General features: G+C 41.8%; 1 protein-coding gene across 4 annotated transcripts in view; it reads left to right on the top strand.

The window, feature by feature from the left end:
• PDZRN3 (PDZ domain containing ring finger 3) overlaps positions 1-27,443 on the top strand; it is a 223,113-nt gene that overhangs the window by 113,190 nt on the left and 82,480 nt on the right. Inside the window, exon 1 of one of the 4 annotated variants that reach the window (XM_011937213.1) lies at positions 17,560-17,736. The exons of the other annotated variants lie outside the window; for them this stretch is intronic. Coding sequence (XP_011792603.1) covers positions 17,653-17,736 — 84 coding nt within the window. The 5' untranslated portion in view covers positions 17,560-17,652. Of the gene's footprint in view, positions 1-17,559; positions 17,737-27,443 lie in introns of those variants that run through there. 4 annotated transcript variants of the gene reach the window in all.

The raw sequence follows: 27,443 nt of genomic DNA, 5'->3' as shown, positions 1-27,443 counted from the left end.
TCTGGTTTTGATCTTGTTTTGTAGTAAGAAAGGCTTAATATGAATTTGAGGTATTTAACTAACTTGAAGTACAGTGGTGGTCAGTGAAGAAAGATTCTATTGGTCAGGATTCTCTGGAATGCGTGTGTGAAAACCCCAGCCCAAATTGGCCTCAGCAGAAGATAAAACATTGCAAAAAGCAATGGAAAAATACAAGGATATCTAGCTTGAGGCTCAGCTAGAGCCAAGTATTCAAATCTGGTCATCCAACATTGATTGGTCTCTTTCGATTTACTTAGCTGTGCTGAACTCTGTTGGCTTAGTTTTGGGGCACGTTCTTCCTAAACATGGTGAAAGTGGCCCCTAGCACTGCCAAGATTGATCCTATCACAGCCCAGCAATCCCAGTGGTTGCTAAAAGCAAGCCCTTTCCTTGATAATTCTAGCAAAAATCATAAGGAGGTCACCCATTGGCCCAGTTTAGGTCATGTGCTGTCCCTTAACCAGTCAGCAATCTGATCAGCCAGGCCCGAGGCATGTCTTCATCACTAAAACCAGTCGTGATGGAGTCAACTTCAGCGGAACCCTGTTGAGAGAGGGAGAGGAGGGATGGCTGCCCAAGTGGAAATGAGCTATTACCAAGAGTGGATGAGGGCGGGCGAAACAAGAGGTGCACATTACAGGGATACCAGGAATTTGAGTCTGCAGTCTCTCGGGTTTTCCGAGTAAACATTATGTATTATTTTGTAACAGTTTAAAATCTGCATTTGAGCAACGGATGCAAAACCTAACTGGCAATATAAATTTGCATCCTCTTGAAATGGGCTCCCAGAAGCAACTCTGTGGCCAGTAGTGCCAGCCCAGAACCCAGGAGTGGTACAAAAAGCATTCAGATATCAAGATTCCCCTCCTGGCTGCCTCGTCTGTGGGGGAGGCCATGAAAGGGGCCCCTAGTGAACCATTGAGTCATTTATAGGCTAATCTTAGTACAGTCCCTGAAGTAGGGAATGACATGGGCTGCAAGAATTCCTCCTAAGCACCCCAGGGAGAACTTCACCGATTTAAAATATGAGCGTCTGTAACCTGAGCAGGAGCTTGCGTGGTGCAGGGGCTTATGCAGCCTGCCTGCAAGGAGGCCAGAGGGTCGCACTTATGAGCTTGAGCAAATGGGGCTGTTGGGAATCAGCATCCTCCCTGAGCTTTCCTGGAGCGAGCTGAACTGACCCTGAACTTGGAGGGCTTGCCTGGCAGGCTTTTGCTGGCTCCAGATATGGTAGTTTCAATATGAGAGGGGCAGGAAATAGAGGCCCTGTGCATTGAAGGACCGCTGTGCCTGCACTTACCTCTGGCCAGGGAGTCCTTGGACACTGTTTTCTTTGGCAGCCAGCTGGTCTGGGTCACTTGAATTCCTTTGAAGTTCAGGGATACAGGGAGCAGTAGCCACTGCCTGCATTCCTTACTCAGGAGGCAGGCATGGGGTCTGCCATTGCTTACCTGCCAGAGAACCAGGCCTTCATTAGAAAGGTCCTTTTTATGTGACCATGAATGAATAGTCCAGCCTTTTCCCCTTGAGTGGGATTTTGTGCTGATTCAGCAGTAAAGAATAAGCCCATACCCCCCATTTGTGTTGCCTTTGCTCACATTTGAATTTATTGGTGGAGAACTGGTGAAGAAAAAAGACCTTTGTTCGATCTTTGGTACAAACACAGCTGTGAGGCTGTTGCCCACATTTGCCATGATACAGATGCCCATCCCAAAAAGAGCAAGATCTGCTCTTGCAGTGGGTGTTGGGAGGGGCTGGGAGGCTTTTTCAGTCAAACATGGAGCTGAAAACTGTCAGGATGTGCTGGTTGTACATTATCAATAAGAATCCTAACAGGAGCGCAGTTAGGAATAAGAATCCTAACAGAGCAAAGCCACTCTTTGTAGTGGGTATACACGGTCTTGGGTTTCCATGTGCAGCAGTGAGAGTTGGTCTCCAAAGTGGAATGGTCAGCATTAACTTCAGCCAAGCAAGCATTCTGTATGGGGCACTCCCTTTAAGCCCAAGGAAAACGGGCTCTGCTGCTTTTGCCACCTTTCAGAGGGAGAGGTGTGCTCTCCCAAGGGCTGCAGGTGTGCTGGGGCGTGAAGATAAAATGAGTTGTTTGGAAAAAAATAATGTCTTTAAGTTTCTGCAGGGCAGATCGTGCCAATTAAAATCAGTTCATCAAAGGATTTTTTAGTCAATCCATACGTTTATACATAAAGAGATGTGATTATAAGTAACTTGGCTGATTCCACAAGCTACTCACAAAATCAGATCATTATTTTATAATCACATTTGTGGGTTTAGATGCCTGAGAGACATTCTGAACCATCATCGTTTTGGGTGCCTGCAAGCATATTTGAAACTACTGGCCGGGTGCGGTGGCTCACTCCTGGAATCCCAGCACTTTGGGAGGCTGAGGCAGGCAGATTACTGGAGGTCAGGAGTTTGAGACCAGCCTGACCAACATGGTGAAACCCCATCTCTACTGAAAATACAAAAAGTAGCCCCGCATGGTGGCAGGCACCTGTAATTCCAGCTACTGGGAAGGCTGAAGCAGGAGAATCACTTGAACCCAAAAGGCAGAGGTTGCAGTGAGCCAAAATCACGCCACTGCACTCCAGCCTGGGTAACAGAGTGAGACTCCATCTCAAAAAGAAAAAAAAGAAAGAAAGAAACTGCCTATATGCATGGCTAGGACAGCCTTGATACTGTATTTAGTCTTATGCAATGAAACTCCTTTTAAGTCCTTTAACTTCTCACTGCCTTACACTATTTCTGATAGACAATGGAGAAAGAGGGTTTTCTTCAGCAGAGCCGAAGGAGTATCTACTCTGTACTGGATGCCAAGGATACAGTGCTAAACAGGATCAGCCACATAATTTGCAGGGACCAGGGCAAGATGAAAATACAGGGATCCGTTGTTTTAAAAAGCAGGAAAAGGTACCATTAAAGGTTCTAAAATAGAAAACTTTTCCTTTTCTTCCATGATCTCTCTGTCTACCTGTCCTGCTATTTGCTATTTAATGTCATGCATATTCAGGCAAGGAAATATAGGACAAGTGGAAGAAGCTGCACCCTGCCCACTAGCTGCTGGGTACCTCTCCTGCTAGTCACCTGTTCAGTGCACTGTGCCTTGGCTGGGGCTGGAGAAATCAAGCCAGGTATCTCCCCCCATCCCATGGGCCTGCAGCCCTAATCCACACCCAATGCATGATGCCCAAAGGTATGGCAACCAATGTGCCAGGATGTGTTAGGCCTATCAAACACACTGTGGCACTGTCATGCCCACCCACTGCAGGGACACACAACTGACTCCAACCCTCACCTCTCCCCGTCCCCACCAAGGATGGAAGTGAGCAGCAGAGACAAGGAGGAGGAGGCCAGGAGGGGCCAAGCCTCCAGGTCCCCAGTGCATGCTCTATGATCCCATCAAATTTCACTTACAAAACACAAATTCTAAGCTAAAATTATTAAGAATTTTAAGACAGTGACCACTAGAGCTTTAAGCCCCAAGCACAAGGTTCTCCTAAGTGCATGAAGCCAGCCCTGTTGGTAATAGAAAGATAGGAAGATGCCTCCCCTTAGCTATGAATATAATTTCTGCTAAGGGCTAGGTAAGACGTAAACAAAGAGGTCAGGGCAAAGAAAGGCCAAGAAGGTGAGAGACTTGTAGAGATGGTAGGCAGGTGGCTTCTTGGATGACAAGTCATTGAAGCCAAGTCCCAAGCTATGAGAAGGTAGCAACCAAGGGAAGAGCTGGGAAGATTGTTCCAGGCAGCAGGGACAGCCTGTGCAGAGACCCTGTGGTAGGAAAGAACCTGGCTCATTGGAAAAACTGAAAGGAGGTTTTGTGGCTGGGACTTGGGGACTGGGGAGGAGAGTACCGTGGAAGATAGTAGGAAAGATTGATAGGGGCAGGCAGATTTGGAGACAGGGTAAGTTTTATCATCATAGCCCTTAGTTTCCCCAAGGGGTAGCTACATCTTTCTACTCCTCCCCATCTTGGGTTAATTTCTTCCTAAAAGGCATAGGCTTTAATCCCAAGGAAACCTTTAATAGAAAAATTGACATTTTAGTTCATTTGTTTCCTTAAAAGGGGGTTTCATCTGGTAGCTATCAGACCTGTTCTGGCACCTGTTGTGGCAGTTAATTTAAAACTCAGAACACACTTTGTGCCTTTCATTTGCCACCTTGAAATATAAAAGCCTAGTGCCACCATTGCAACCTTATTGAAAAGGGCTTATCTAAAATTGGGGAATATCAGCCCACAGTAGGCATATAATGTATTTTTCTCCTACACACTGCTGTGAGATAAGAAAATGGTTTCTAGGGTTCTCATTAGGTGATGTTTCTGGGAGGCTTTGCCCTGTTGTGAAATGGCCTTAGAGGTGAATGCTTTAAGTAATGAGCAGTCAAAGGCCCTGCTTCTGGCAGAGAGCGAGAAATTGCTGGAAAGGTCAGATGGGTTTCAAACATTTTCTGCACTTGCCTCAGATAGTGACACAGGAATTATTCAGCTTACATAAGAGCTGATTATAAATGCTTGGAGAAAATCGAGGTTGTGATTGTTTTGGCTATTTAATGGGGCATACTTATCCCAAATTTACAGAAGAAAAAAAAGAAAGTTTTAGCCGGCGAAGAAAGCTTAGGGTCACAAGAGAATAGAGTTTCGAAATGGCCTGGACAGTCCCAGCAGTCATTAGCTGGGATCAAGCAATTGTGACATCTTCATCTTGTGTATTGTAATGAACTGATTAGTCCACCCCTCGGAAAACATAGAAAAGCGAAGACAGCCTTCTCCTGGGAGGTGTAAAGAGCGAACGTTTAAAATGACTATCTAGGTTCCTCTGCTTCGTTGTATTATTTAAGTACTAGTATTGGTGGCTTTTTTCCCCCCGAGGTAAAAAATCACTTGCTTCCTTTTAAAGAAGAACATGACCCTCTAATAATAAGGCAGAGAATTAAATGCCACTTAAACTTATTATAGTCACAAAAATTTCTTTTTAGAAAGTGCCTTGAATTTTAGAACCTGACCCTGTCATGTAGGAAATACCTATACATTTAGAGATATTGAAGTTATTGAAAACAATACAGCATGTTGACATTTAGATGCCCCTATTAAAAGTCAGTTAATATTGTGGATTTTTTATTATATTGCTATAAAAATCCATATGATTCTCGTGTAGATGAGAAGTTTTGAATATTTCGGTGTTTTCACTAATACATTGGGGGAAAGAGGAGGCAAAGTGTAAAATACAATGGGCACCAACTTTGGAGCAAAAACACATTTTAACTAGACAAAGAAGATTTAGCTTATAATAGGCCATAAGTTTAAGGCTGTTTCTTAGGTTGATTTATTTATATCTCTCCAGTCCTTTCCAAATAATTAGTTTTCCTGATATGAAATACGATATCTGACCTTTGATATGTCTGATGATAACGTTTAGTTGTCTATGCCAATCAGTTACCGCCAGCTTTACAAATAATCACAAAACAAAATATCTTCCAGCTCTGCCTCCTGACTTAACCAACGCTGCGTTGAGGAAACTTTTGTAGACCTGACAAATTGCATGTATGGCTTTTTCCTTCTTTTAATATTGTGGTAAAATATACTTACTATTTTACCGTTTTAATCATTTTTAAATGTACAATTCAGCAGCATTCATTACATTCATGTTGTCTTACATCCATCACTTCTATTTCTTAACCTTTTCATTACCCCACACAGAAATTGTGTAACCATTGAACAAATGCATGGCTTTTTGTTTATTTTTTTGGCTGGTTTAATGGGGCTGTTTTCAGGCTTTTAAGAATCATAATGCTTGGTGGATTGTTGTTTTTTTTTTCTTCCACCTCATGCTTTTCTCCATTCTGTGAGTGCCCTGCCAGCTCCAAAGCCGTGGGAATCCCCAGCTGTACACTTGTGCCTGGATTGGAATCCCACCCCTCCTATCCATGTGCTCTTACACAGGCCATAGAACTTGGAGTTATTGCCCATCAGAGTCAAATTCAAGCTGTTGACCTAAAAGCGAGCCATTCCCAGCCACTGGCATCTCCCAGCCCCCACTGCCTGCTAACGTGCTTATTATTTTTCCGTTTCCTTCACTATGCAGTCTCTTCTTGCAGCGTGCTCTTTCCCATCTTCCTGTCAACTTTATCCACTTACCTTCCTCTGATGAAGATAAAGGTTTTTTGCACAAAATCTGCTCAGCCGCATTCCATGCTGTGTGCTGGCAAGGGCATTGGTAATAGCTTTAAAATTCACTTAAAGAAATTGGAAACAGCGAGTCACGTGCAATCATTGTCAGACATGTTGTTAATTACTTGATAGAGATGCTATATGGACTGCCTTTTGGTTGTAATTAGAGGTTTTTATCATCTTTGCCTTGCCTGTAAGCTTTTCCAAATTTCTTTATGAGCATAACAAGTGGAGCTGGATAGGCTAACACATATCAGATTACCTGCCAGTTTCCCTGAAATTGTCTTATTTAATTGTCACTCTTTGCATGCCACTTACATTTCTTTGGGTGCCTGGATTAGAAAAATAATTTTTCATCGTCTTATATTTTAAAATTAGCATTACCTCCTACCAGTAAGTTTGGACTTGACCAAGATCTCATTCAGGAAGTCGTCAGAAGATTAAAATACTCTCACCTATGCTAAAATAAGAGCTTAATTCTCTGCAGTGCTTCATAGTATTTGACTTTGAAGCTGCCAGAAGTTTTAGTAGCCAAGTAGTAGTAGGAAAACTACTTCAACCACGAAGAATCTGAATTAGGAGCAAGATATAAACCACTGAAAAACATTTCAAAATTTGTTTGAATCTTATTTTGGAAAGAAGTAGAAAGAGTTTGAGGAAAGTATTTCTTATTCCACAATGATGATGCTATTAACATATTAATATTATAATTATTAATATAAATTAATATACATGTTTTAATATTACCAATTATAAGTTAATTGGTAATTTTCTTGAGTGCTGAATCTGTATGTCAGACTTTTTTCTGGGACTGTGTGTGTCTATCATGTAATATTAGGTTGGTGCAAAAGTAATTGCTACTCAGTGGCAAAACCACAATTACTTTTGCACCGACCTAATATTTCATGCTCAGAACAGTTTTGAGACAGATATCTTCATTCTCCTTGTTTTACAAGTCAGAGAACGGAGACTAATAAAAAGCTTATTTTCGTCACTTATTTGGGGCAAAGGAAGAAAGGTTAGAATAGATGAATCCTCCTTCTGGCTTCATTTTAAAGTTAAATTTACTGTTTCTATTTTAATCTCATCTCACTTCATGTAGGAGAAAGTTGGCTTACCCTGGTTTCAGGTGCCTCCCAGTCTGCTCAAAAAGAAAGCCCAGGCCTCCTTTATACCAGCTTCTAGGACTTTCATATGCAAACGCATCTGCTGGGAATCTTGCTAAGAGGCAGGTTCTGATTCATTTTCTCTGCAGAGGAGTCTGAGATTCTGAATTTCTAAGAAGCTCATGGGTGTTGCTGGTGCTGTTGGTCTGTAGACCACACTTGGAGCAGCAAGTTTATTTCTGTATTTCACTCCTTCCCAAATCCATACCTAGTCCTCTTCAAGGTACTGCCACATTTCTCTCTTATCTTTTAATACTAGTCAGCTTGAAAGAACAATCTGCCGCTGCTTTCTTTTCTTTCCTTACTCTCTGTGCTATAGTCTGTCTTCTTCCCCCAGCTCTCCATGAAGCTCTTCTGGCAGAGGATTTGTAGGGACTTTCTGCCATCACATCCAACAAGTACTGTCAGTTCTCACCTTTCCCTCTGTTCTCTGGGGCATCGAACTAACCACCCCCCTCCATTGGAAAATGATCCTCTGGCCTCACTACTCTCATGCATACACTGGGTAATCTCATGACTTTGGCAACTGCCAAATCACCCACGCCTCTGCTCTAGGTCCCTGACCTGGGACATCTCTGCTCAAATGTCAATATACCTCAAACCTAAGGTATATGAATCCAAACTCCTGCACTTTCTCTCTCTCCTTCTCCTCCTCTTTGCGTTTCCAGTCTTTCTTAACATAGGACATCTTCGAGATGCTTTAGACTCTGCCTCTTACACACCCCCTGTCAATTCCTTCCAGTTCTAACTTTAAATTATTTCTCATATCATCCCCTCCTTATCCACCCCAGACCCTCCCATCACATTTGCCAGGATTGTTATACCTCCTTCCATAGATTCTGCCTCCCTCCACTTTTTCCTTCCTTCCTGCAACCCTTTCTTTTATAATACCTTCAAGCATTAAAATTTTTCTAAAACCTCGATTTGATGTATCTTTTCCTAATGGGTGAAGTTCTGACGGTTTCCCAGTAGAGAATATGGTTCTAGCCACTTTGCCTGGCCTCCAAGGCCCTTCACAGCCTTTCACACACACCACTTGCCACTGTAGCCTGCTCTGCCCAACCCAAACATCAGCCAAACTGCCTCCCAAATACATCTGGGAATGTTCTGCTGCCACGCCTTTGCATTTACTCTCTCCTCCTCCTGGGCTACCCTTCCTGGTCTTGTCAGTTAAACCCAACTCACCTTTTCGCTGATTGGGTTGTAGTTGTCATTTCTAGATTTCATATTATCTACCTCTCTTTGTAGCATATGCAATTAATTTATGTCACTTCCATATATGCCACTTAAAGAATAAGTATATATTTGCTTAACTGTATGCAGCCACTTTCCCCAGATGAGAGAATGGCAGGAAACCTGAAAGAGCATCATGATAGCATCTGGAAAATGCAAAAATAAATTTCTCCTTCTCTGTAAACACTTCAGCATTTGTGAACCCAGGGCATATTTCCTTCCTAGGACAGCCAACAGCACTGTGAAGATATGTTGACAGAGTATCCAGCTTGCATTAAAAATGCATCTAACTAAAAGGCTTTAAGTCAATTGCTCTTTCTTGTATCTTCGTTATGTTGACTTTACAAATGGGAAAAAAGCAAGTTCAAGAAGGAACATCTCTGTGGTTTCCTAAAGATTGCTTCAAAATGAAGCCTCTTCCCTTCATACTTGTAGATTTTTTGTGGTGACATTCTCCTTTCTGAGTGCTTTGAGCAGCCACTCAGATGCCTGGTATCTCTGTGACAATCACAGTAATCTTTTCGTCATTAATTGACCTCCTCTGAAGTTCGCAGAAAGTTTATCTTCTACCCTGGGTTATAAAGCGAAGGCAAGGCGTGCATGTTTGTTCTCTTCTGTTCCCTAATGCACTAGAGTTTAATTTACTGTAAAATAAGTACCATCAAAAGCAATTTCCTAAGCCCCTTGGTGTCCAAGAAAAAATCATGCATATGTAATGATGAAAGCTGGAGAGCAGTGCCTCCTTTGGATTGACCCGAAGCAAGTAGCATAGCTTCTGAATCTGCGCTGAATAAACAAAAGGTTGTGGCCTGTCCTCAGAAACAGTGTAAGTTAAAGACCCCATACATTCTGTGTCACTATGTAATGGTGTCTTGTAGCAACCCCGGGTCCTTTACTTTTGTTGCTGAGGGGCTGTCCAGACCAGCCCTGAGGATATCCAAGGACACTACCTGACTCCTTAAAGTGTGTTTAGGTATTTAATTGAGCTTGCACAGGGGATTTCCAAGATAGAGGAGAATTGCCACCTTTGGGGTACATGATGTTTTAAAAAGTGGAGTTGAAGACTGTCAGAGATTTAAAAGCAAACACAATAACAACAACAACAAAAGCCTCAAAGGAGCCAGGTAATAAATGTGTGATTTGGCCATTCTGAGAGGCCTAGATGACAGCCACTAGAGACACGTAGGAGAGGTTGTGTCTATCTAAAGTTGTCCACTATTTTATTTTTAGAAGAGAATGAAGAGTTGAGACTCTGCAGTGGATTTATCTCCTTTTCTTTGTGGCTTTCCTTTAAGGATGGGCCCAGGGTTTCGATCAAAATGTGTTTTCTCGTAGAATCAGAGAAACAATCTAATCAACTAAACCTGTGGTGGTATTCATATAATTGTTCTTGAAATGAATTATAAATACAGTACAATTAATAGACACAGTTCTGTGAAAAACAGACTTGATGAGGGAGCAGCTAGCTCTTCCCTGCTTCCGTCTCATACCTGCATCAGACATAACTAATCATCACATTCTTATCCTCAGAGTCCACCCATGGCTTCAGAGTGCTCTCAGTGTATCATTCCAGGCAGCCACTGTCAATCTATCAAAGATACTCGTAATGTTGAAAACCGTTTGCTTGCCATCTTTGCATAATGGAAAGAATGCTAGGCGTGATTCAGGACATCTGTGTTTAGTCCTAATACTACCACTAGCTAGCTTTGTGTGTGTGAAGGGACGGTTTCTGTTTTTTGGAAGGGAGGGGGGAATTCTTTTTTTGTCTTTTTCTCTCTTCTGGACTGTGCTGTTCTTTTCTAAAAATGATTGGATAATCGCTGATGTCCATTATACTTTTAAAATTATACACTAAGTTTTATGAACAACCTATTTATAAATTTGAACATTTCCATTTTTAAGGGCAAGAAATAAGAGTAAGAGGTTTGCTGCTCATGAACTCAATGGGTGTCTCTGTGTCTAGCTTTCAGTCTTATAGGAGATAGAATCCTGCCCTCAGGCCAGGTGTGGTGGCTCACGCCTGTACTCCCAGCACTTTGGGAGGACGAAGCAGGTGGATCACCTGAGATCAGGAGTTCGAGACCAGCCTGACCAACATGGAGAAACTCCATCTCTACTAAAAATACAAAATTAGCCGGATGTGGTGGCACATGCCTGTAATCCTAGCTACTTGGGAGGCTGAGGCAGGAGAATCCCTTGAACCTTGCAGTGAGCCGAGATTACACCATTGCATTCCAGCTGGGCAACAAGAGTGAAACTCCATCTCAAAGAGAAAAAAAAAAATCCTGCCCTCAAACATTTTATTTTAATAAATTGTATTCTCTTCATTCTTGGTTATTTTTAAGTCAAGGGAAAAGATTAGTCTCTGAAGTGATAAACTCCTGGCTGAGCTCTGTGACCCATTTGTCCTCTGCTGTGCCTAATGACCATACCTAGTCTTTGTGTCAGAGGACTCAGAGCCATGTAGGAATCATCAGAGAGCAGGAAGTCTGTGTGCATAGCGGTGAGAGCATGGGTGTCTGCATCAGTGCAGGCTGGGGCCACGTTTCAACTCTGCCATTTACTAAACATGACCATGGGCAAGTCACTTACTCAAGCCCTAATTCCCTAGCTGTAAATGAAGAAGAATATGAGTATGTAATTCTTAGGATGATTGGCATTAAATGAAATAGTATATATAAACAAGCCATCAGTGACCAGAAGAAAGTATAGAAACAGCTTGTGCTCTTATTTTGATGGGAGAGAAAATGTTATGGAACATGTTAAGAAAGTAATATGAATGCAAGGGGCTTTGGCCAAAATATGCATACGAGGTTGGGAGCAGGGCTTGGGGAAGGACACTGTTTCTTTAGACAGATACATCGTCTGGTGATGTTGTACTGGATGCCGGAGATACAGAATCAATTAAAGACAAGTCTTTACTTTTAAGGAACACACAGTATAGAGGAGAAAGAAGTGGAAATATCAACCCTGCTTCTCTATAAGTCAGTGCTTTTACAGAGGCAAACATACACTCTGGGTGATGAGGTAGGCAGGAGGGCCAGGGGAGAACTTTCTATGTCAGGCTTGAAAAGCTGGCTAGAGAGTATGTCCAGGAAAGAACATGCTGGAGTATTCAGTCAGCATGTTTGAGAAGAGAGCCAGACAAAGAAGTTAGACTAAAACTTAGAAGCCTTTCCAAGCCAAGAGACCTGTGTGTGCAGAAAACCAAAGGTCTGAGCCTTCTTGCCTGGATCTTGAACAAGAGCCAAGAAATTCTGCTTGAATTTCAACAGAGGCAGAATATGGAGGGTCAAGGGAGGTATTAAAACCAGATCACGAAGGGCCTGCCCCAGGTGCTAACCTCTGAGAGGTTTAAATTCTTTCAGCCGTTATAGCCTATTGGCCACGTTTCGACAACAGTGACTTCAGCCAGGCTGGCCTTTATGCCCCAGTGGTTTTAGAATCAGGGCACTCTCTGACAGGTAGTCACAGTGGCCAAGGGCAGACTGCTTTGTCTAGTGATGGGGGAGTATTAGTAGAGTTATTAATAGTTAGACCCTGGCCTCAGGTCCTACCCCAAGGATGGTGGCTTGAACTTCTTCATAATTGGATTGCCCCCAATAAAATCACATTACAAACAAGAGAGTTTATTGGAAAACCTGGTGCCTGCATCTATATTGGAAATTGTATTCTAATGTACTGCCTTGTCCCTTGCAGCTAACCTAATTTCCTTGCCTTCCCCTCATCACCTACCCCCTCAACTTTTGAATACATGTTTAGTTTTCCAAAATAATACCACCTATAGCCATGTGTGAATCGTATTTTTCTTTTATAGTGAACACGAGTCCCTACCACATTTGTGAAAGGGGAGTTGAGTTCACATAAGGAATTGGGAGCACAGGCCTGGGCTGGGGTCCAGCAGGGGAGACGGGATTTTTGGGGGTTGCTCCATCTATCTGGTTATGTTATTTGAGGAGGCTGAGACCAAGGGAAAAGGGAAAGGCTTGGGCCTGTTCGGCAAACTCTTATTACAAAGACCATTTTGAAGCACTCTGCTGTGCCAGCAGAAATTGTGATTGGCTTCTCAGGCTGAGCCACCCATCGATGAAGGGTTTGATCAATTCCAACAGGTACCTGGCCTGAGCTACAGCAGGCTGTTGGATGACTCCCCTTGGTATTCCTGGAGAGTTATTGAATGTGGCCAAGCAATGGAATAACAGTGAAAAAGGAAGTCACATTTTTTACTTTGAGAAGGTGTATTCTGGCAAAAAGGAGCCCAAACCATGCCAGAGAGACCCTTATGGTCATATTCCGCTAATTGGTCTCTTTACAACCTGAAAACACTGATAAACAGAAGGAATTTAACTTTTCTTCCTTGGGGGCTGAAATAGCATGTTTGCTTAGAGTGGCAGTTTTATTTGAAGTTGCTGGGTTATTCTCATATATGATGATAGTATCCTAAAGAAATGAGATCTTTAAAAGCCAGGACCTTTTTCAAGCTACCTAAGCTCAAAGGAGCAGAGAATTATTGAAGGTAGAATAGGATTCAGGCCACATTTCTTTTAAATGCTCATGGAAGTCAGTCTTGATAGTGAACAGATACTCATTCAGTGGTGAATTATTAGGTTGGTGCAAAAATAATTGCGATTTTTGCCGTCACACATAGAACCTAAGTTTCTGCTCCGAGAATAAAGGCTATATGCCAATTAATCAGTTCTGTAAGACTTGGCCAAAATGTGTTTTTAACCATTGTTAGCATGTGGTTTCTTTTAGCCCCACTTTAATCTTCTGTGGGTTATAACCCCACCTGGGATGCACTGAAGAAAACAGCAACGTGGTTCAGAGAACTGGACCTTTCTTTTGACAGTTTAAAATTCTACAACAACTATTACAACTACCTTTTCAGTCAGTGGTCCCCAACCTTTTTGGCACCAGGGACTGGTTTCATGGAAGACAGTTTTTCCATGAACCGGGGTTGGTGGGGAGGGGTGGGCAGAAGTTGATGGTTTTGGAATGATTCAAGCGCCATTACATTTATTGTGCACTTTATCTCTATTATCATTACATTGTAATATATATTGAAATAATTATATAATTCACCATAATCTAGAATCAGTGGGAGCCTTGCAACTGGATGGTCTTATCTGGGGCTGATGGGAGACAGTGACAGATCATCAGGCATTAGATTTTTATAAGGAGTGCCCAACCTAGATCCCTCTTAAGCACAGTTTGCAATAGAGTCCGTGCTCCTATGAAAATCTAATGTCACTGCTGATGTGACAGGAGACAGAGCTCAGATGGTGATGCAAGCGATGGGGAGCAGCTGTAAATATAGATGAAGCTTCGCTCACTCACCCACCTGGGAGCTTCCTGCTGTGAGGCCCAGTTCCTAACAGGCCACATCTGGTACCAGTCCTGAGGTTGGGAACCCCTATTTTAAGTCACAGTTCTATACAGGTTCAGGATTTGGCCAAAGTAATGCAAATTCCTCCTTCTTTGCTTTGATTTCATCTCAAAGTGATATCATTTGGCTGTGTCCCCACCCAAATCTCATCTTGAATTGTAATTCCCATAATCCCCATGTTTCGTGGGAGGGACCCAGTGGGAGGTAATTGAATCATGGGGGTGGGTTTTCCCATGCTATTGTCATGATAATGAATAAGTCTCACGAGATCTGATGGTTTTATACAGGACAGCTCCCCTGCATACGTCCCTTGCCTGCCACCACGTAAGACATGCCTTTGTTCTTTCTTCACTTTCCACCATGATCGTGAGGCTTCCCCAGCCATGTGGAACTGTGAGCCTGTTAAACTTCCTTTCTTTATAAATTATCCAGTCTTGGGTATTTCTTAGAGCAGTGTGAGAACAGACTGATACACTAAGATAGTGATGATTTTAGGAATTCATGGCAGCATCTAACCAGTTCCATACTCTAAATGTCATTGATATTCAATAAATCCTTAAATACAAATTAAAAAATACTGATTTGTGGGTGATTTTTTGCTCACGAGTCTTTGTTTTCATTATTTTTGAATGTTGGAGAACATTTTTGGACATTAGGGAATACTGTTGGCTCAGTAGCCCTCACCAAGCGGACTTTAATTTTAATAATCCAAGACTATGGTTAATCCAAGACTGTGGACAATCCAGGAATTATCTGTCTCACATTTAGCATGCATTTTTGTTTGTTTGTTGGAGACTGCTTTGTCAGAGATGACATTCTGAGTTAAGAAGATGGATCTCGGAACCAGTGAGACCTGGAATCTATATTTTTTGCTTCCTAGTTATGTGGCCTGGAGCAAGATACTTCCTCTTGCTGAGCCTTGGTTTTCTCCTCTGCCTAATGGGTATAATAATAATCTTTATAGCTAACATTTAATAGGTTACTACTGTGTGCCAGGCACTGTTCTGAATGCTTTGTCATTTAATCCATAATATAACCCCATGAGGTGTGTCAAGGTATAATAATGATGGTGCCTGCCTAATAGAATATGATCCATTATTAAGCGAGATAGTTCATGAAAAAGATTTCACATGCTGTCTGATACTTTATAAGAACTCAATAAGTATATGGTATCAATGGTAGTTACTGTAGTTATCTATTGTGTGTAATAAATTGGCCCCATATTTAGTGCTTAAAAAAAAAAAAAAAACAGTTGTCTCACACAATTTCTGAGGGTCGTAAACCTGGAAGACACTTAGCTGGGTAGTCCCATGAGGTTGCAGTCAAGCTGTCTACTGGTACTGTAGTCGTCTGAAGGCTCAGCTGAGGGTCGGCTTCCATGATGGTTCACTCACAGGGCTGTTTGCAGAGCCTCAGGTCTTCACTGGCTATGGTAAGAGGCCTCAGTACCTCTAAACATGGGTCTTTCCAAAGGGCTCCTTGTGATACATCAACTGGCTTCCCCCAGAGCAAATGATCAAAGAGAGGGTACATGTGTACAAGAACAAGCAAAAAATGGAAGACGCGGTCTCTTTTATAACCTAACCATGAAAGTAGCATGCCGTCACTCCTGCGATTTTCTGTTAGTCACGCAGAACCACCTTGGGACAGTGTGGGAACGTACTCTCTGATATGGTTTGGCTCTGTGACCCCACCCAAATCTCATGTTGAATTGTAAACCCCGATGTTGAAGGGGGGTCCTGGTGGGAGGTGATTGGATCGTGGGGGTGGTTTCTCATGGTTTAGGAGCATCCTCCTAATGCTGTCTAGTGATAGAATTCTCACAAGATCTGGTTGTTTGAAAGCGTGTATCACTTTTCCCTTCACTGTCTATCTCTTCCTGCTCTGGCCAGGTAAAGATGTGCCGGCTTCTCCTTCACCTTCTGCCGTGATTGTAAGTTTCCTGAGGCCTCCCCAGCCATGCTCCTATATAGCCTGTGGAACTGTGAGCCAATTAAACCTCTTTTCTTCATAAATTATCTGGTCTCAGGTAGTTCTTTATAGCAATGGAAGAACGAACTATGATACTATCCAAGGGCATGTGTACCAGGAGGCAGGAATCATTAAGGCCATGTTGGAGGCTGACTGCCCCAGTGGTCCATGTTTCCAAGAATGTTAAATCACATTCCAAAGCCGTGAAGGTGGGAAGCTGAGCTTAGGAAAACTTCCCCAAAATTAAGGATCTGCCACCAAAAGTCTATCAGCCTAAGCAATTAGTCTGTGGTACATTTTGCAGGTAGGTGCAACCACCATGCATGTTTGAACGGTGTTTTCTGTGGCTTCTCATTTGCATATCCTGAGATGGTGTCAAACACTTGGATTTGCTCCTCTACCATTTGTTCACTCCAGCTTTTATTTTAATACTCTGGTACATATTTTTTGATCTTCCAGTACTGTGGGCATGGCTCATCTTACAGTCAGTTCTAAAAGTATATAGCAACCCCTAGCTAAAAGTTCATTTCATTACCAACTGGCTGAAGGCAGTGAATTTATATTCAATCACCCATCTGAGTGTTTTCCCCCAATTTTCTGGGGACGGATTCACTGCAGTATTCCCTTAAATGGGTTTTTTGGCCTTTCTCTCAGGCCTGCATTTGACATTTTCTCAAGAATGTTTATTTTTTAATTTACAACTTTGAGAGGTTTATTTTATGAGATGGGTTTTATGCAACAAAACATAATGGGTTCAGAGTGGGGGGGGAACCCTGTGAATTTGAAATTGACTGCCATGAGGAGGAATTATTCATTTCATTTGTGGGAGAAAAATGACAGCTAACAGGAAAGTAGAAAGGTTTCAGGTCTCAATTCACAGATGAACAAATCGCCTTTCATAAGTCAGCACGCTTGGTGTTTTGTATTTGCCATAAATATCTATCTGTGAGGCTTTTGGAAGGATGTGATTAGGGTATGATCTCTCAGAAGAGGGTTTTTGCAAGGTCCTCTTAGTTAAAGGGGCCTTTTGAATTAAAACAGAAGAAAATGAAGGCCCGTGCCTCATGAACATCAGAGCTTGGAGTCAGACTGGCCTGTCTTTATTCCCTTTCTTCTTTGTAGAGCTGGTGATCCCTTCTGTTTTTCAAAAAGAAGATGCTTGGATACTCAATGCCTGGGCTTCCTCATTCTAATAATGTAATGGTGAAGTATTCACTTATCTAAGTCCTGGAAGCTTCGGTAACCATTCTGCCTGACTCTTTGAGCAGAAAAGACTGTGGAAAAATCACTGTGCTCTCATTTTCACCCTCACACCCCAAAACACTCCATTAATTTCCAGGCATCACCCTTCATTAGCCACCCCAGGGCTGAAGGACTGTGTTATGAGGCTGCAGGGTCATGAACCTCACCATACACCCCTTGGTTCATTTCACAGCTTGCTCCTTTCTTAATACCTTACGGCCCATTTTCCCCACTTCACTTGGCAAGGGGGACCTTTCCCAGGGCCTGAAATGGATGGGGCTCCTGCTGCTCCTCTTTTGTTTAGTGCCAGCCTATTCTGTGATCTTAAAAGTGTACACCCTTGCCATAACCATAGCATTTGCTCAGTGCTCTCAACATAAACGAAGCTTAGATCACAGTGAAACTGTGGACCTGCAGGCCGCCTTCTTCACTGAGTCAATTTTTAAATGAAGATGGAACACAAGAGGATGATCTTGTTGTTCAGTAAATTTACTCTAATACATAAACCCCATGGTGGAAGATGGCATTTGGCGAGTTTAATCTGCTCCACCTTTTTTAATGAATAAGGTAATTATAAGATATGATTGTATTTGCTCATTATACACCACCAATAGCAGTTTGCTTTAGAAATACTGCGTGTGTAAAGTAAACTTCCTAAGCTGATCAAAGCAAGAAGAAGGGCACACCTGCCAAGCACTGGGAATTTTCCCATCTGTCTGTACCATGAGCCATGTTACCTTTGATCTTTTTCTTTGGTGATTGACAGGCTGGTGAAGACCATAGCAAGTTCTGAAAGTGCCTATCAACGTGGCAGTGGGAGCAAAATTAATGTGTGTTTTCCCTCAGAGAAGATACTAGGTGCGTAAAGGAGTGGTTTAGAAGCATCGGGGAAACAGGGTAGCACTGTGGTCAAGAACATGGACCCTAGAGCCGGATAAGCTTAGTTTTGAGTCTGGGCTCTACTGCTTAGTAGATGTGTGACAAGTATATTAGTTATCTATTACTGTGTAATAAATTACCCCAACACCTAGTGGCTTAAACAGCAACCATTTATTATGTCACACAGTTGCTGAATGTCGGGCACCCAGGAGTGGCTCACTCGAGTGGTTCTGTTTCAGGGTCTCTCACAAAGCTGTGTTAGGATGTTGACTGGGGTAGCAGTCATCTGAGGCTTGACTGGGGCCAGAGGATCCACCTCAAGGTTCACTCCCATGGCTCTTGGCAAGAGGCCTCAGTTCCTCACCACGTGGGTCTGCTCCTGGCATTTTACTCAGAGTAAGTGCCTAACTTCTCTGAGCCTCTGTTTCTTCATATATCCTGTAAGGAAAATAGTAATACTTCAAAGGATTATAATGAAGATTGAATTTCAGTGAAAGTGCTTAGCATGTCATCTGACTCATGATAAACTCTCCCTTGCTATTCTTACCATTTTTATCATCATTGCGATCATCACCTATCCCATAATTCCTATAATGTTTAAATGGGCCTGTGTATCTCCAATTTCTGGGGTTTTTTTCCTCTTTACCACCAACAATCCTCCCATTCCTCTGAATTTCACATTCTTTCTTGACTGCCCACAGTTAGAACCTATCAAAATGTCAATACCCAAAGACAGATGGAGCCCTGCTGGGTCTCAGTTGGCTGCCAGGACGTGGAAGGATGTGGCTAATGGTAGAATTTGCAGAGAACTTGCACCAAATATTGGCCCTGTCATTAAAGCAAAGAGAAAAAAATATATTTCTGCAAAAGAGTTTTTGGTCAAAGAACTACAGTTTGAGAGGAAACTCAGGAAAAAGACATAGTGGAAGGTTGTAGAATATAAACACAGAGTTCAGTTACTAAGAGTAATACTAAGTAGAGAGCATCTCTATCTGTTGCACTCCTTTCAGGGGCTCTTAAGATCTTTGGACTGTCTTCAGGGATAAGGCTCAGGTGTACACATCCAGGTTTGCCTAGAATTTTGAGACGTCCCCAGATTTCATCCATTCCCTGCAGGTTAATTAACTAAATCTATATAAACAAAGAATGCGGTAAAGACCAACATAGTATATCTTTAATGCATGTTTGTATTGGAAAGTGAATAGTAATTTGATATTCCTTTGTACATGTCAAACAATCATTCATACAACCACACATATTAAACTTTTGGTGTTTTTGACAATTTACTTGCTAATCCAGCTTTCTGAACGATACCAGCTACCCGTAATTTGTTTTTCTCAGCCATGATGTAATCATTAAGTTGCCATAATGAAGATTGAAGGTTTAATAATGGAAAGTGTTACAAATTTCAATTTAATCATTCCTAAATTGATTAGCAACTTTCCCCAAATGCCTGGCCACAGAAAAACAGAGAGCTAAGAGAGACAAAGTGCTGTGGTCCGAGTTTGATAAATGGTGCTTTGGTGCAGCTGTAATTGAGTTATTGAATTTACTCCTCTTCCAAATTATGTTTGCATTGTCTCAGCCATATGTGTTGAGGGCCAGAGAAAGGTCATTAGAAGCTTCAGACTGAGGGCATATATGGGTTACAGCAATTTTGAACAGCAACACCGTGGTTAGTCAATTAAAAGGAACACCCAGCAAGGTGTCCCTGAGCCTCTTGCGATAGAATGGTCAGTGGTGAGATCCCAAAGGCCTATTTAAAAGAGTCTGAAGATTCTGTAAGTAAATGTCTACTCTTGGCCTCGGGCTATTTAGCCCTGACAAATGATGTGGGTGAGACCCTGTGGGCAGATTTGAAGGAAAGGACACCTATAAACAAATCCAGCCTGGCAGCTCTGACAAAGCCAGAATTGAAATAATTAGATAACAGCACTGGCCTCGCTCACCAAAGAGAGGAGCTGTGTGTTGTTTTCTGCATTGCTTTGCTAACACCAGATGTGAACTTTTTCACTTTCACCTAGATCTCTCTCCACAACAGTATCTTAAAGATAGTAAATCAGCATGACACTTCAGCTTAACACGTTTTGAGAAAAGGCAGTGTTGTTGGTCTTTTCCCTCGTAGCCCGCTAGCTTATCCCAGTCTACCTGCATTCCAGGTGAGTGTGAGCATTAATGTCACTTGTGTTTCAGTGATTACTAAATAGTCTTCCTTTTCTTCCTGGACCCATTTATATTGCTGTCACATGGTAAATTTTTAAAAATGTGATATTGTAGAAATCCATTAGAATTCGTGTGAATAAACATTCTGAAAGGAAGGGGCTAAAGCCAGGAGGCCATTTTTCCTGGGAACTAGAAAAGACAAGCCTTGAGGATGTGAACTGAGAGGCCAAGAAGTGGTGAGAAACCGGTGACAAGACAGCAAGGGAGTCCCAGCCCTCCTTGAGGGCAAAACCAGTGGGGAAGGCTGACTGGGCCCAGCTGCCAGTTGGCATGGGTGAGGACCCCTCAGAGGACATGGCCCGGGTCCAACACATGCATATGGCAGGCACCACTCAGATGACAAGCCACCTCAGAACACTTGGTTTGCTTTACCCTCATAAATTAGGTAAAGTTCTCTAGAAGCCCCTAGATTAATTTGTTACATAGATACTATATGAGTTTTTTGGGCTGCATTTACAAAGTACTGTAAACTAGGTGGCTGAAAAAAGAGTAATGTATTGTCTCAAAGTTCTGAAGGCTAGACACCCAAAATCAAGGTGTTTTCAGGGCCATGTTCCCTGTGAAACCTGTAGGGGAGCCTTTTTTTGCTTCTTCCTAGCTTCTGGGTGGTTTGCTGGCAAGCTTTGGCGTTCCTGGGCTGCAAGATGCACCACTCCAATGCCCTGTCTTTACATGGTGTTCTGTGTCTTTTCGCATCCCTCTGTCTCCAAATATCCCCTTTTTATGAAGACGCTGGTCATGTTGGATTAGGGCTGACCCTAATGACCTCCTTTTTACTTAATTGTCTCTGCAAAGACCCTATTTCCAAATAAGGTTGCATTCTGAGGGACTGGCCATTAGGACTCTAGCATATCTTTTGAGTGGGTCGGGTGGAGGGGTGCATTTCAACACATCACAGACATCAAGTTTAAAAATTGCAAAACAGAACCTAAATTCTTTCCTTGTGTTGTCTGAGTCAATTTGGAATGTGTTTCTCCCAGATATTTTCACTGAAGCTTAATTTTCTGGATGTTTAAGGGGCAAAGAATAGCACATACTAACAGTGGATCTCAAAAATGTCAGTTTAGGACTATTTGGTTGGAATGATTGGCACAGTGGGTCTTTGGGTCCTGAATGTAGACTTGAGTTAACCATTTCAAATGGCTTCAGCTCTAGGTGACAGATTTCACTCCATCTGTGGCTGGCTTCTCTAGATGTCTGTGCATTGTTTCCAGAAGGACTTGTCAAGGAGCATAGGAGTATTTCCCTCTCATTCAAGAACAGCATCCACAGCACATGGCGGGCAATAGGTAGGGTGGGGGAGCATTAGGCTTTGGAGAGTTACAGCCCTAGATTCAAATCCTACTACCACCTCTTACTAGCTGAGTGACCTTGATCATGTTACTTCTCTTTCCTGACCTTTTCCTCCTCCATGAAAGCTAGTGGATGAGGCTCAAATGAGCTGGTATGTGCAAAGTACTTAGCACACAGCACAGACTTCATGAAGGTTAGTTCTTCAAGCAGCCCATCCTTTATATAGTCTCAGAGCATACTGGTATAATTTTAGTTATCTAACACTGTATCGTTTACAAAGCAGTTTCACTTATTACATTTAATTTAAATGTATTGATTGAGGGACACTATTAAAAATATAAAAATGCTTCTTTTAAATTATTCACAACTGGTAGCCATAACTATGAATCTTCCTATGTTCAATATTTTAATTATTTTTTTAGCCAACAGCCACTTATCTTGATTAGTTAGTAATCTCAGAGCTGATATCATACCCCAATGCAGTGGTTCTCACCTGGAGGCAATTTTGCCCCCAAGGAACATTTAACAATGTCTGCAGATGGTTTTGGTTGTCACTGCTGAGGAGGAAGGACTACTAGCGTCTAGTGGGTAGCGGCCAGTGATGCTGCTGGACATCCTACAACATACAGCACATTGAACTACCTGTTTTCAACATAGGACTATCTGGGCCAAGATGTCAACAGGGCTGAAGGTGAGAAACCCTGCCTTAGGCTACCAAGATATTTTCATGAGTAAATGCTCACCTTCGATCAATCAGTGCATCCAATCAGAAAATGGGTGCCATGTAAATAGGACTTTGTTTAAATTTCCATCCTGCAAAGAAAACATTTAAATCAGAAGTAATATTTTCTAATGTTATGGGAAAAAAAAAAAAAACCATCAGCTTAAGTCAATAAGCATTTGATGAGTACATTGCCCTGGGGTATTGTGTTACTGATAAATGACAGCTGTGGACAAACCTGGCCTTTGGGTCGGGCTTTAAACATGAGCTGGCCAAAAGCTTTTGGGCTGACCCCTACATGAACAGTGATTGTAATTACAGTGAGTAAGCACAGAGTGTTAGTGAATTTCACTGAAAGCAGAGCCATCCCCAAGAGCATGCCTACCTTGCCTTGATGGAAGACTCCAAAGTCACCGTGACTTCAAATAATGCAGCCTCCACTGGTGGCTAGAGTTGCTCAGATCTAATTTGTATTAAAGAGATGAATCATGACTGGGAGCGGTGGCTCATGCCTGTAATCCCAGCACTTTGGGAGGCTGAGGTGGATGGATCACGAGGTCAGGAGTTCAAGACCAGTCTGGCCAACATGGTGAAACCTTGTTTCTACTAAAAATACAAAAATTATCTGGGCGTGGTGGTGGGCACCTGTAACTCCAGCTACTCGGCAGGCTGAGGCAGAGAACTGCTTGAACCCGGGAAGCGAAGGTTGCAGTGAGCAAAGATCATGCCACTGCATGCCAGCCTGGGTGACAGAGTGAGACTCCATCTCAAAAACAACAACAAAAAAAGAATCATTTTTTTCTTGAAAGAAATAAAATAGATATTTGGTAGCATGAGAATGCCTAGTAACAATAAGCATAACCATAATAATAATAGAAGCCAATATTACTTGAGCACCTATTAGGTGTCAGGCCTGAACTAAAAGTTGGCATGCATCTTCTTTGATTCTCATAGTAGCTCCTTTGAGGGAGGTGCTATTGATCCCATTTCTCAAATGCAGAAACTGAGGCTCTGAGGTTAGGTGACAAGCCCAAGTTTATTCAGCTGGTAAGTGACAGAGCCAGGGTTAAACCCAGGATTGCTGGCTCCAGATCTCCAAATTAACCTCTCGTGCACTTTTGCATCAGTCAACACAGTGAGAGAGTTTGGGTGGGGGTGCTTTTAAAAATTAACACTACCTCAGTTGGCATTATTTAAAGCATGTTAAATACTATTTCAATCTGTCACCATGGTCATGATCATGTATAAGAGATCTTGGAAAACATGGTTTGACTTTTACAGCCCAGGAGATAGGGTTTCTTTTCAAACATTAAGCATTCTCATGCCATCTTCATGGTTTTTCCATAGACGTGTACCTTGTCACTATAATTTCCAAATGTGCTTTAATTGACTCAAAAAAAAAAAAGAGTGAACAACTGTATTTGGGGCATGGGGAGGGGAAGAAATGTGCTTAAAACTACACAAATTTGTAAGCCCTGGAAGCCAGAATCAAAATGTGTAACCAGACTGTAATCAAGGTGTGAACATGGGTGCATTCTTTTCTGGAGGCTTTAAGGGAAAAGCTGTTTCCTTGACTTTTCTAGCTTCTAGAGGCTGCCCATATTTTTTGGCTCATGGCCCCTTCCCATTTCCAAGCCAGCAGTGTTCCATCTCTCTGATGCTGCTTCCATAGCCACAGCTTCCTCCGATCCTCCTCTCTGCCTCCCTCTTCAGCTTTTTATGTATTATTATTATGGTACAATATACATAACATAAAATTTGCCATCTTAACCATATTTAGATGTGCAGTGCAATGGTGTTAAATATATTTGCATTGTTGTGCGACCAATCTCCAGAATTTTTTCATCTTGCAAAAAATGAAACTCTTTATCCAATTAATGACAACTCCTAATTCCCTCCTTCCTCTAGCCCTGGCAGCCTCCATTCTACTTCCTGTCTCTATGAATTTGACTACCCCAGGTACCTCATATAAGTGGAATTATATAGTACTTGTCCTTTTGTAACTGGCTTATTTCACTTAGCATGAGTAACTGTATTTTCCATGAAAACATTCTCTAACTTCTAAAAATGGAAAATCAGTAATGCTTGTCATAAATAGGGGGAATAGCCATAAGAATGAACAGAATGAAAGCAGCCCGTTATTAGATGCTAGCTGAATTCTACTGTGTGACACTCTGAGGTTCTTATCTCCCACTGAGATTAGTAAATATTAGCAAGGTGCAAAAGATGTAGCAGCACCGAACTGAGACTCTTTCATAATCTGGAAGATGGCAAGACATTTGATAAAGCCAGACTCTCTTGCTATGGGATTCAGTGTTAACTCAAGGCCTGCCTGTCCCTCCACTGCTTAAAAACAGCTCAGGTGTTACTGGGAATCGCTGTGTAGAACATCTAGGCAGGAAAGAAGAAATGAACAGCAACACTGAGTGAGCAAATAATCTAAGTGGAGAAACAAATATTGGTCCTTTTGTATTTGAGTGTGTGTGTCATTGAGTATACTGAAACAAAAAAAAAATGGCTTTGCCATCCTGCTACTTCCTTCACCTGGGTAGATTCCAGTTGATTGTCAATTATATGTCACCAGGTGGTATCAAAAGGAGTTTAATTCCCCATGAAAATTAGGACTTAACCTGACTCTGTGGCTTTACTGCGAGTACATGGTGCTTGGAAGCTGCTCATTAATCCCATTCTGTAATGCCCTTGAGATCACCAACCTGAAAGTGAATCTCCATTTTCTACACCATCTCTGCAGCTGGGGTCAGATGGAACATCAGATGGGGTCTGATGACAGTCCCTAGATTATGGCTGTAGACAATAAACTGTGGGTATCTTAGCAGCAGATCCAGGATAGATTCCTGGGGACCCATTTTTGCCCCTTTTTAGAACCTACCCAAATGACCTACAGAGGAAGAATGAAATGATGCATCATTTAATATGTTCAAGTGGAAAGAGAACACAAATCCTTGCTCTGCTTTTTCTGGAAAATTTGCATACATTTTGCCTAGTGTTTTATGTTCCAGAATAATCTTGCTTTCATTCTTTTGTTAAAACAGAAACCAGAGACCTCATTGGGGATGTATGGTTTTAAACAAGATTTATATTATAATAAAGAAGGCCATTTTGCCTAGTGTTTTATGTTCCAGAATAATCTTTCTTTCATTCTTTTGTTAAAACAGAAACCAGAGACCTCATTGGGGATGTATGGTTTTAAACAAGATTTATATTATAATAAAGAAGGCCATTTTGGATCCACATCAAAACAATTTGACCCTTTCTACAAATTCATTCTAGAGTTTCTGTGTGTTAAGGGAAAGGGTGAGGTTAAACCCAGAATTGTTGCTAGTTCCCGCATGTCTTTTATTTCCTCTTACTTGCTCTGTGGACCAGCCCCATCCTAAACTGAATAGACTCACTAAGGATTCTCTCCTGGGCCAGAATCCTCACTCCAAATGCCCTAGCCGTAATCAACTGTTGTTAATGAAGCACCATGTTCAGGTGACGTTTTATCGTCATTTCATCACCAACTCTTGGAGACGCAGCCACCGTGAGTGTCTTACCTTTTATTGTTATTAATGGGTTTTTTGTTAAGACCACAGATTTACAGGCCCTATAAAAGAACTCCAAGGGCCGCCCCTGCCCCCTTTTTTTCTGTCACTCTTTGTAGTCCTATCCTGCGATAACTGCGTTTGTTTGGGGAGATAAGGAACTTTTGTTGGTCATTTTCGATAGGATACCATATGTCAAATTCGTAAAATCTTGTTAACACTGTGTTTTCTTCACTAGAGAATTACCCTCTAGTAGGGGAAAATGGAACTGCCAATTATAGCAGGCTCCTGCTGTGAATAAACTGGTGTTATATTCCCAGACATCAGGCTCTGCAAGGAGAGAGCCCCCAATTGCCTTTTCCTTTCTTGCCTGATAGACAAAGCTTTAGAGTAAAGCATAATTAGCTTGACTGACAATCAAGAAAATACAGTCTTCAATATCTGTTTTTATTTTAAGATCTTGTTTTGGAGACATATTCCAAAGTCATTTAGCAATTCATTCCTCAATGCAAAATTCAGTCAATTGAAGCGCCAGAATTTGCTTAAAACATTCAACGTGTGTTTCAAAAGAAAGATAAATGAATCCACCTAGTGACCAACAAAACTTATGGTATATCAGACTATAACTATTAAAGGAGAAACTATAAATCCCCGTGGCAGTAGAGCTAATACATTTTTTTAAGCTGACCCCTGTGGGGGGAATTTGGATCTTACACTACGTTCTTAATTTTATTGAGGCAAAGATATTACAGAAAGAAAATTGTTTCTCTGGCACTAAACACAAATAATATACAACAATAATCGTGACTTCCTAGTAGCCGTTTTCTCATCTGCGAGCCAGCTTCATCATTGTATAATGGTGAGATCTTGTTCATCAACTTCTGTCCCTTAAGAGGTTTTCCTTGCAAAATTGGAAAGGGATATTTTGTGTTGTGTTTTGTTTGTTCATTCTGAGTTTTGTTTTCCAAATCTTCTTCTCTAATTCTGCAGGCTGGAAACAGGTAGCTCAGTGAATATTCAGACCATATCCTCTGGCACCATCTATGGAAGGCAATTTGTTATAGAAAGAAGTTAATTGATTTAAGGTAAAGGAAGGGAAATATACAAAAAAAGAGGAGAGACTGAGATTCAAAATGCAAAAACTAAAACACTTAGAAGGTACACTTCATCATTCATTGGCTATTTAGTACCTGCTATGTACCAGGCACCAGCTGGGCTCCGGAGATAAAGTGATAAATTTTGTACCAACTCTGCCTTTGAGTGCTTTCATTTAGCATGGAAAAGAGATGGTGCATACCCTATTCCAACATAATTAAGACTCATTATAATATTACAGATAAGCAACCTAGAGACAACTTAGCCACAGAAACTTATGATCACAGGTATTCAGAAATTTAGCAGAGCAGATGGTTGGGAAGACGTTGGTCAAAGGTTACAAATTTTCACTTAAATAAGAGGAATAAGTTCAAGAGATCTATCGTACATATTGTTATGATGACTACATAACAATATATTGTATTCTTGAAAAGTGGTAAGAGAGTAGATTTTAAGTATTCTCAGCCCAAAAATGACCACT

This window comes from Colobus angolensis, unplaced genomic scaffold, assembly GCF_000951035.1.
Source record: "Colobus angolensis palliatus isolate OR3802 unplaced genomic scaffold, Cang.pa_1.0 Scaffold160, whole genome shotgun sequence".
Classification (NCBI taxonomy): domain Eukaryota; kingdom Metazoa; phylum Chordata; class Mammalia; order Primates; family Cercopithecidae; genus Colobus; species Colobus angolensis.
Note: the sequence above shows the minus strand (reverse complement) of the source record. Positions and strands in the feature narration are given on the sequence as shown.